We start from the raw sequence: 11,335 nt of genomic DNA, 5'->3' as shown, positions 1-11,335 counted from the left end.
AGTTCAGAAATGCTAAAAGTTGCTAGTTATGGAATATGTCAATTAGACCAAAAGCAAATGCCCAGTGACATTGAATGTAAAGTACGATCAGGCCTAAAATACAATGAAATTACTCCTGCAGAAGAATGTACCAGGGACGTTGCCATAGCTTGCCTCCTGGCTGAACGGGCAGGAATTGCTGCCCCAAGATGTAAATACTATACAGTAAGAGTGCGTTGCTGTTATACAGTCTGTGGTACAACAACATCCACAAGTGGAACAAGCACCACTAGCTCAAGCACAACTTCACCCACTACAACAACTAGAACACCATACACGAGTACAACTGGAACAAAAGTTACAACTACACCACCCACTCATTCATCCACTAGTGTTTCAACTACTTCTTCCACAACTTGTCCATATGCATATACCATGAAATGCGAATTGTCATCATGGATGGTAAATACACCAAGCATTTCTGACAAAAATGGAAAAAATAGTCCATCTGGAAGTCACTCCAATGAGCACAGTGGTAATCCCTCAAGAAACAACCCTAATGGAAAAGATGATAACTCTGGAACAAAAAATCCTGAAGAAATTGTTATCGAACCCAAGAAAGGATATTTCAATGAAGTGCTGAAAAAGATTTTCACAGACTCATCAAGTGAAGAAGACCACAGCCGTAACTCTGACAGAAAAGATTCCAGGCAACACAGCAAACCCACTAAAGAAAATGTCAATGAAATAATCAAAGACTTTTTCAAAGGCTCCTCCAGTGAAGAAGACCAAAGCCCTAACTTTGAAACAAAACCATCTGAGGAGCAGGTGAACAACAAAGATAGAGGATTTTTAACTGAAATATTTAACCAAGTATTCAAACAATTTTCAAGTGAGAAAAAAGATATTCCTTCAGACATACTCTCCGGTGATAATATTAATAGTTCAGAAATACTAAAAGTTGCTAGTTATGGAATATGTCAATTAGAGCAAAAGCAAATGCCCAGTGACATTGAATGTAAAGTACGATCAGGCCAAAATGGCAATGAAATTACTCCTGCAGAAGAATGTACCAGAGATGTTGCCATAGCTTGCCTCCTGGCTGAACGGGCAGGAATTGCTGCCCCAAGATGTAAATACTATACAATAAGAGTGCGTTGCTGTTACACAGTCTGTGGTACAACAACACCACCTACGGAATCCACAACTTTAAGTGAAAGGACAACCACTTCAATTCCACCTACAACCACAAGCACGAAAACTACAACTCATCCTCCCACTACATCAACAAGCGTAACATCAACCACTTCACCTTCAACCTCAACAAAGATTCCACCCTCATCTACCACAGTTTCTACAACATCCACAAGTGGAACAACCACCACTAGCTCAAGCACAACAACCTCACCCACTACAACAACTAGAACACCATATTCATCTACCTCTGTTTCTTCCACCTCCACAAGTGGAACAACCACCTCTACCTCAAGCACAACAACTTCACCCACTACAACAACTAAAACACCATATTCATCTACCTCTGTTTCTTCCACTTCCACAAGTGGAACAACCACCTCTACCTCAAGTACAACAACTTCACCCACTACAACAACTAGAACACCATATTCATCTACCTCTGTTTCTCCAACATCCACAATTAAATCAACTTCTACTATATTTACAACATCAAGCAAAACAACTCCAACATCAACTTCTGTTTCTACAACCAAGAAAACAGTAGTTACAACTACACCACCCACTCATTCATCCACTAGTTTTTCAACTACTTCTTCAACAACTTGTCCATATGCATATACCATGAAATGCGAATTGTCATCATGGATGGTAAATACACCAAGCAGTTCTAACAAAGATGGAAAAAATAGTCCATCTGGAAGTCACTCCAATGAGCACAGTGGTAATCCCTCAAGAAGCAACCCTAATGGAAAAGATAACTCTGGAACAAAAAATCCTGAAGAAATTGTTATCGAACCCAAGAAAGGATATTTCAATGAAGTGCTGAAAAAGATTTTCACAGACTCATCAAGTGAAGAAGACCACAGCAGTAACTCTGACAGAAAAGATTCCGGGCAACACAGCAAGCCCACTAAAGAAAATGTCAATGAAATAATCAAAAACTTTTTCAAAGGCTCCTCCAGTGAAGAAGACCAAAGCCCTCACTTTGAAACAGAACCATCTGAGGAGCAGGTGAACAACAAAGATAGAGGATTTTTAACTGAAATATTTAACCAAGTATTCAAACAATTTTCAAGTGAGAAAAAAGATATTCCTTCAGACATATTCTCTGGTGATAACATTGATAGTTCAGAAATGCTAAAAGTTGCTAGTTATGGAATATGTCAATTAGACCAAAAGCAAATGCCCAGTGACATTGAATGTAAAGTACGATCAGGCCTAAACGGCAATGAAATTACTCCTGCAGAAGAATGTACCAGAGATGTTGCCATAGCTTGCCTCCTGGCTGAACGGGCAGGAATTGCCGCCCCAAGATGTAAATACTATACAATAAGAGTGCGTTGCTGTTATACAGTCTGTGGTACAACAACATCCACAAGTGGAACAAGCACAACTAGCTCAAGCACAACTTCACCCACTACAACAACTAGAACACCATACACAAGTACAACTGGAACAAAAGTTACAACTACACTACCCACTCATTCATCCACTAGTGTTTCAACTACTTCTTCCACAACTTGTCCATATGCATATACCATGAAATGCGAATTGTCATCATGGATGGTAAATACACCAAGCAGTTCTGACAAAGATGGAAAAAATAGTCCATCTGGAAGTCACTCCAATGAGCACAGTGGTAATCCCTCAAGAAGCAACCCTAACGGAAAAGATAACTCTGGAACAAAAAATCCTGAAGAAATTGTTATCGAACCCAAGAAAGGATATTTCAATGAAGTGCTGAAAAAGATTTTCACAGACTCATCAAGTGAAGAAGACCACAGCCGTAACTCTGACAGAAAAGATTCCAGGCAACACAGCAAGCCCACTAAAGAAAATGTCAATGAAATAATCAAAGACTTTTTCAAAGGCTCCTCCAGTGAAGAAGACCAAAGCCCTAATTTTGAAACAAAACCATCTGAGAAGCAGGTGAACAACAAAGATAGAGGATTTTTAACTGAAATATTTAACCAAGTATTCAAACAATTTTCAAATGAGAAAAAAGATATTCCTTCAGACATATTCTCCGGTGATAATATTGATAGTTCAGAAATGCTAAAAGTTGCTAGTTATGGAATATGTCAATTAGACCAAAAGCAAATGCCCAGTGACATTGAATGTAAAGTACGATCAGGCCTAAACGGCAATGAAATTACACCTGCAGAAGAATGTACCAGGGACGTTGCCATTGCTTGCCTCCTGGCTGAACGGGCAGGAATTGCCGCCCCAAGATGTAGATACTATACAATAAGAGTGCGTTGCTGTTATACAGTCTGTGGTACAACAACACCACCTACAGAATCCACAACTGTAAGTGAAAAGACAACCACTTCAATTCCACCTACAACCACAAGCACGAAAACTACAACTCATCCTCCCACTACATCAACAAGCGTAACATCAACCACTTCACCTTCAACCTCAACAAAGATGCCACCCTCATCTACCACAGTTTCTACAACATCCACAAGTGGAACAACCACCACTAGCTCAAGCACAACAACCTCACCCACTTCAACTAGAACACCATATTCATCCACCTCTGTTTCTTCCACCTCCACAAGTGGAACAACCACCTCTACCTCAAGCACAACAACTTCACCCACTCCAACAACTGGAACACCATATTCATCTACCTCTCTTTCTTCCACCTCCACCAGTGGAACAACCACCTCTACCTCAAGCACAACAACTTCACCCACTACAACATCTAGAACACCATATTCATCTACATCTGTTTCTTCCACCTCCACAAGTGGAACAACTACCTCTACCTCAAGCACAACAACTTCACCCACTACAACAACTGGAACACTATATTCATCTACCTCTCTTTCTTCCACCTCCACAAGTGGAACAACCACCTCTACCTCAAGCACAACAACTTCACCCACTACAACATCTAGAACACCATATTCATCTACATCTGTTTCTTCCACCTCCACAAGTGGAACAACCACCTCTACCTCAAGCACAACAACTTCACCCTCTACAACAACTAGAACACCATATTCATCTACCTCTGTATCTTCTACCTCCACAAGTGGAACAACCACCTCTACCTCAAGCCCAACAACCTCATCCACTTCCACAACTAGAACACCATATTCATCTACCTCTGTTTCTCCAACATCCACAATTAAATCAACTTCTACTATATTTACAACATCAAGCAAAACAACTCCAACGTCAACTTCTGTTTCTACAACCAAGAAAACAGTAGTTACAACTACACCACCCACTCATTCATCCACTAGTGTTTCAACTACTTCTTCAACAACTTGTCCTTATGCATATACCATGAAATGCGAATTGTCATCATGGATGGTAAATACACCAAGCAGTTCTGACAAAGATGGAAAAAATAGTCCATCTGGAAGTCACTCCAATGAGCACAGTGGTAATCCCTCAAGAAGCAACCCTAATGGAAAAGATAACTCTGGAACAAAAAATCCTGAAGAAATTGTTATCAAACCCAAGAAAGGATATTTCAATGAAGTTTTGAAAAAGATTTTCACAGACTCATCAAGTGAAGAAGACCACAGCCGTAACTCTGACAGAAAAGATTCCAGGCAACACAGCAAGCCCACTAAAGAAAATGTCAATGAAATAATCAAAGACTTTTTCAAAGGCTCCTCCAGTGAAGAAGACCAAAGCCCTAACTTTGAAACAAAACCATCTGAGGAGCAGGTGAACAACAAAGATAGAGGATTTTTAACTGAAATAGTTAACCAAGTATTCAAACAATTTTCAAGTGAGAAAGAAGATATTCCTTCAGACATATTCTCCGGTGATAATATTGATAGTTCAGAAATGCTAAAAGTTGCTAGTTATGGAATATGTCAATTAGACCAAAAGCAAATGCCCAGTGACATTGAATGTAAAGTACGATCAGGCCTAAACGGCAATGAAATTACTCCTGCAGAAGAATGTACCAGGGACGTTGCCATAGCTTGCCTCTTGGCTGAACGGGCAGGAATTGCCGCTCCAAGTTGTAAATACTATACAATAAGAGTGCGTTGCTGTTATACAGTCTGTGGTACAACAACACCACCAACGGAATCCACAACTTTAAGTGAAAGGACAACCACTTCAATTCCACCTACAACCACAAGCACGAAAACTACAACTCATCCTCCCACTACATCAACAAGCGTAACATCAACCACTTCACCTTCAACCTCAACAAAGATTCCACCCACATCTACCACAGTTTCTACAACATCCACAAGTGGAACAACCACCACTAGATCAAGCACAACAACTTCACCCACTACAACTAGAACACCATACACGAGTACAACTGGAACAAAAGTTACAACTACACCACCCACTCATTCATCCACTAGTGTTTCAACTACTTCTTCAACAACTTGTCCATATGCATATACCATGAAATGTGAATTGTCATCATGGATGGTAAATACACCAAACACATCTAACGGAAAAGATAACTCTGGAACAAAAAATCCTGATGAAACAGTAATCGAACCCAAGAAAGGATATTTCAATGAAGTGCTCAAAAAGATTTTCTCAGACTCATCAAGTGAAGAAAACCACAGCCGTAACTCTGACAGAAAGGATTCCAGGCAACACAGCAAGCCCACTAAAGAAAATGTCAATGAAATAATCAAAGACTTTTTCAAAGGCTCCTCCAGTGAAGAAGACCAAAGCCCTAACTTTGAAACAAAACCATCTGAGGAGCAGGTGAACAACAAAGATAGAGGATTTTTAACTGAAATAGTTAACCAAGTATTCAAACAATTTTCAAGTGAGAAAAAAGATATTCCTTCAGACATATTCTCTGGTGATAACATTGATAGTTCAGAAATGCTAAAAGTTGCTAGTTATGGAATATGTCAATTAGACCAAAAGCAAATGCCCAGTGACATTGAATGTAAAGTACGATCAGGCCTAAACGGCAATGAAATTACTCCCGCAGAAGAATGTACCAGAGATGTTGCCATAGCTTGCCTCCTGGCTGAACGGGCAGGAATTGCCGCCCCAAGATGTAAATACTATACAATAAGAGTTCGTTGCTGTTATACAGTCTGTGGTACAACAACATCCACAAGTGGAACAAGCACCACTAGCTCAAGCACAACTTCACCCACTACAACAACTAGAACACCATACACGAGTACAACTGGAACAAAAGTTACAACTACACCACCCACTCATTCATCCACTAGTGTTTCAACTACTTCTTCAACAACTTGTCCATACGCATATACCATGAAATGCGAATTGTCATCATGGATGGTAAATACACCAAGCAGTTCTGACAAAAATGGAAAAAATAGTCCATCTGGAAGTCACTCCAATGAGCACAGTGGTAATCCCTCAAGAAGCAACCCTAACGGAAAAGATAACTCTGGAAAAAAAAATCCTGAAGAAATTGTTATCGAACCCAAGAAAGGATATTTCAATGAAGTGCTGAAAAAGATTTTCACAGACTCATCAAGTGAAGAAGACCACAGCCGTAACTCTGACAGAAAAGATTCCAGGCAACACAGCAAGCCCACTAAAGAAAATGTCAATGAAATAATCAAAGACTTTTTCAAAGGTTCCTCCAGTGAAGAAGACCAAAGCCCTAACTTTGAAACAAAACCATCTGAGGAGCAGGTGAACAACAAAGATAGAGGATTTTTAACTGAAATAGTTAACCAAGTATTCAAACAATTTTCAAGTGAGAAAAAAGATATTCCTTCAGACATATTCTCCGGTGATAATATTGATAGTTCAGAAATACTAAAAGTTGCTAGTTATGGAATATGTCAATTAGACCAAAAGCAAATGCCCAGTGACATTGAATGTAAAGTACGATCAGGCCTAAACGGCAATGAAATTACTCCCGCAGAAGAATGTACCAGGGACGTTGCCATAGCTTGCCTCCTGGCTGAACGGGCAGGAATTGCCGCCCCAAGATGTAAATACTATACAATAAGAGTGCGTTGCTGTTATACAGTCTGTGGTACAACAACACCACCTACAGAATCCACAACTGTAAGTGAAAGGACAACCACTTCAATTCCACCTACAACCACAAGCACGAAAACTACAACTCATCCTCCCACTACATCAACCACTTCACCTTCAACCTCAACAAAGACGCCACCCTCATCTACCACAGTTTCTACAACATCCACAAGTGGAACAACCACCACTAGCTCAAGCACAACAACCTCACCCACTTCAACTAGAACACCATATTCATCTACCTCTGTTTCTTCAACCTCCACAAGTGGAACAACCACCTCTACCTCAAGCACAACAACTTCACCCACTACAACAACTAGAACACCATATTCATCTACCTCTGTATCTTCTACCTCCACAAGTGGAACAACCACCTCTACCTCAAGCACAACAACTTCACCCACTACAACAACTAGAACACCATATTCATCTACCTCTGTTTCTTCTACCTCAACAAGTGGAACAACCACCTCTACCTCAAGCACAACAACTTCACCCACTACAACAACTAGAACACCATATTCATCTACCTCTGTTTCTTCCACCTCCACAAGTGGAACAACCACCTCTACCTCAAGCACAACAACTTCACCCACTACAACATCTAGAACACCATATTCATCTACATCTGTTTCTTCCACCTCCACAAGTGGAACAACCACCTCTACCTCAAGCACAACAACTTCACCCTCTACAACAACTAGAACACCATATTCATCTACCTCTGTATCTTCTACCTCCACAAGTGGAACAACCACCTCTACCTCGAGCACAACAACCTCATCCACTTCCACAACTAGAACACCATATTCATCTACCTCTGTTTCTCCAACATCCACAATTAAATCAACTTCTACTATATTTACAACATCAAGCAAAACAACTCCAACATCAACTTCTGTTTCTACAACCAAGAAAACAGTAGTTACAACTACACCACCCACTCATTCATCCACTAGTGTTTCAACTACTTCTTCAACAACTTGTCCATATGCATATACCATGAAATGCGAATTGTCATCATGGATGGTAAATACACCAAGCAGTTCTAACAAAGATGGAAAAAATAGTCCATCTGGAAGTCACTCCAATGAGCACAGTGGTAATCCCTCAAGAAGCAACCCTAATGGAAAAGATAACTCTGGAACAAAAAATCCTGAAGAAATTGTTATCGAACCCAAGAAAGGATATTTCAATGAAGTTTTGAAAAAGATTTTCACAGACTCATCAAGTGAAGAAGACCACAGCCGTAACTCTGACAGAAAAGATTCCAGGCAACACAGCAAGCCCACTAAAGAAAATGTCAATGAAATAATCAAAGACTTTTTCAAAGGCTCCTCCAGTGAAGAAGACCAAAGCCCTAACTTTGAAACAAAACCATCTGAGGAGCAGGTGAACAACAAAGATAGAGGATTTTTAACTGAAATATTTAACCAAGTATTCAAACAATTTTCAAGTGAGAAAAAAGATATTCCTTCAGACATATTCTCCGGTGATAATATTGATAGTTCAGAAATGCTAAAAGTTGCTAGTTATGGAATATGTCAATTAGACCAAAAGCAAATGCCCAGTGACATTGAATGTAAAGTACGATCAGGCCTAAATGGCAATGAAATTACTCCTGCAGAAGAATGTACCAGGGATGTTGCCATAGCTTGCCTCCTGGCTGAACGAGCAGGAATTGCCGCCCCAAGATGTAAATACTATATAATAAGAGTGCGTTGCTGTTATACAGTCTGTGGTACAACAACACCACCAACGGAATCCACAACTTTAAGTGAAAGGACAACCACTTCAATTCCACCTACAACCACAAGCATGAAAACTACTACTCATCCTCCCACTACATCAACAAGCATAACATCAACCACTTCACCTTCAATCTCAACAAAGATTCCACCCTCATCTACCACAGTTTCTACAACATCCACAAGTGGAACAACCACCACTAGATCAAGCACAACAACTTCACCCACTACAACAACTAAAACACCATACACGAGTACAACTGGAACAACAGTTACAACTACACCACCCACTCATTCATCCACTAGTGTTTCAACTACTTCTTCAACAACTTGTCCATATGCATATACCATGAAATGTGAATTGTCTTCATGGATGGTAAATACACCAAACACATCTAACGGAAAAGATGACATATCTGGCAAAAAAAATCCTGATGAAACTGTAATCGAACCCAAGAAAGGATATTTCAATGAAGTGCTCAAAAAGATTTTCACAGACTCATCAAGTGAAGAAGACCACAGCCGTAACTCTGACAGAAAGGATTCCAGGCAACACAGCAAGCCCACTAAAGAAAATGTCAATGAAATAATCAAAGACTTTTTCAAAGGCTCCTCCAGTGAAGAAGACCAAAGCCCTAACTTTGAAACAAAACCATCTGAGGAGCAGGTGAACAACAAAGATAGAGGATTTTTAACTGAAATATTTAACCAAGTATTCAAACAATTTTCAAGTGAGAAAAAAGATATTCCTTCAGACATATTCTCCGGTGATAATATTGATAGTTCAGAAATACTAAAAGTTGCTAGTTATGGAATATGTCAATTAGACCAAAAGCAAATGCCCAGTGACATTGAATGTAAAGTTCGATCAGGCCTAAACGGCAATGAAATTACTCTTGCAGAAGAATGTACCAGAGATGTTGCCATAGCTTGCCTCCTGGCTGAACGGGCAGGAATTGCCGCCCCAAGATGTAAATACTATACAATAAGAGTGCGTTGCTGTTATACAGTCTGTGGTACAACAACATCCACAAGTGGAACAAGCACCACTAGCTCAAGCACAACATCACCCACTACAACAACTAGAACACCATACACGAGTACAACTGGAACAAAAGTTACAACTACACCACCCACTCATTCATCCACTAGTGTTTCAACTACTTCTTCCACAACTTGTCCATATGCATATACCATGAAATGCGAATTGTCATCATGGATGGTAAATACACCAAGCAGTTCTGACAAAAATGGAAAAAATAGTCCATCTGGAAGTCACTCCAATGAGCACAGTGGTAATCCCTCAAGAAGCAACCCTAACGGAAAAGATAACTCTGGAACAAAAAATCCTGAAGAAATTGTTATCGAACCCAAGAAAGGATATTTCAATGAAGTGCTGAAAAAGATTTTCACAGACTCATCAAGTGAAGAAGACCACAGCCGTAACTCTGACAGAAAAGATTCCAGGCAACACAGCAAACCCACTAAAGAAAATGTCAATGAAATAATCAAAAACTTTTTCAAAGGCTCCTCCAGTGAAGAAGACCAAAGCCCTAATTTTGAAACAAAACCATCTGAGGAGCAGGTGAACAACAAAGATAGAGGATTTTTAACTGAAATATTTAACCAAGTATTCAAACAATTTTCGAGTGAGAAAAAAGATATTCCTTCAGACATATTCTCCGGTGATAATATTGATAGTTCAGAAATGCTAAAAGTTGCTAGTTATGGAATATGTCAATTAGACCAAAAGCAAATGCCCAGTGACATTGAATGTAAAGTACGATCAGGCCTAAATGGCAATGAAATTACTCCTGCAGAAGAATGTACCAGGGATGTTGCCATAGCTTGCCTCCTGGCTGAACGAGCAGGAATTGCCACCCCAAGATGTAAATACTATACAATAAGAGTGCGTTGCTGTTACACAGTCTGTGGTACAACAACACCACCTACAGAATCCACAACTGTAAGTGAAAAGACAACCACTTCAATTCCACCTACAACCACAAGCAAGAAAACTACAACTCATCCTCCCACTACATCAACAAGAGTAACATCAACCACTTCACCTTCAACCTCAACAAAGATGCCACCCTCATCTACCACAGTTTCTACAACATCCACAAGTGGAACAACCACCACTAGCTCCAGCACAACAACCTCACCCACTACAACTAGAACACCATATTCATCTACCTCTGTTTCTTCAACCTCCACAAGTGGAACAACCACCTCTACCTCAAGCACAACAACCTCACCCACTACAACAACTAGAACACCATATTCATCTACCTCTGTTTCTTCAACCTCCACAAGTGGAACAACCACCTCTACCTCTACAACCTCCAACTCTACGCCACACACAAGTGTTACAACCACTTTACCAACTACAACTACTTCTACGTCAACCACGTCAACGCCGTTCTCTTCAT

General features: G+C 40.0%; 2 protein-coding genes across 2 annotated transcripts; both read left to right on the top strand.

Annotated features, from left to right (window-relative positions):
* Positions 1-9: 9 nt before the first annotated feature.
* LOC142214428 (uncharacterized) lies at positions 10-11,178 on the top strand (the record flags this gene model as incomplete). The annotated part of the gene is made up of 3 exons (XM_075283374.1): positions 10-1,719; positions 8,071-8,129; positions 10,983-11,178. Coding segments are annotated over exons 1-3 (1,965 nt in total), but the record flags the coding sequence as incomplete, so codon positions are not given.
* Positions 6,878-8,000, top strand: LOC142213302 (uncharacterized). The gene is made up of 2 exons (XM_075281619.1): positions 6,878-7,881; positions 7,956-8,000. Exons 1-2 carry the CDS (start codon positions 6,973-6,975, stop codon positions 7,998-8,000), a joined length of 954 nt encoding a protein of 317 aa, XP_075137720.1. The 5' UTR covers positions 6,878-6,972.
* Positions 11,179-11,335: the final 157 nt, after the last annotated feature.

This window comes from Leptodactylus fuscus, chromosome 7 (assembly GCF_031893055.1).
Source record: "Leptodactylus fuscus isolate aLepFus1 chromosome 7, aLepFus1.hap2, whole genome shotgun sequence".
In the NCBI taxonomy this organism is placed as follows: domain Eukaryota; kingdom Metazoa; phylum Chordata; class Amphibia; order Anura; family Leptodactylidae; genus Leptodactylus; species Leptodactylus fuscus.
The sequence above is the reverse complement of the archived record's forward strand: the minus strand, read 5'-3'. Positions and strand labels throughout refer to the sequence as shown.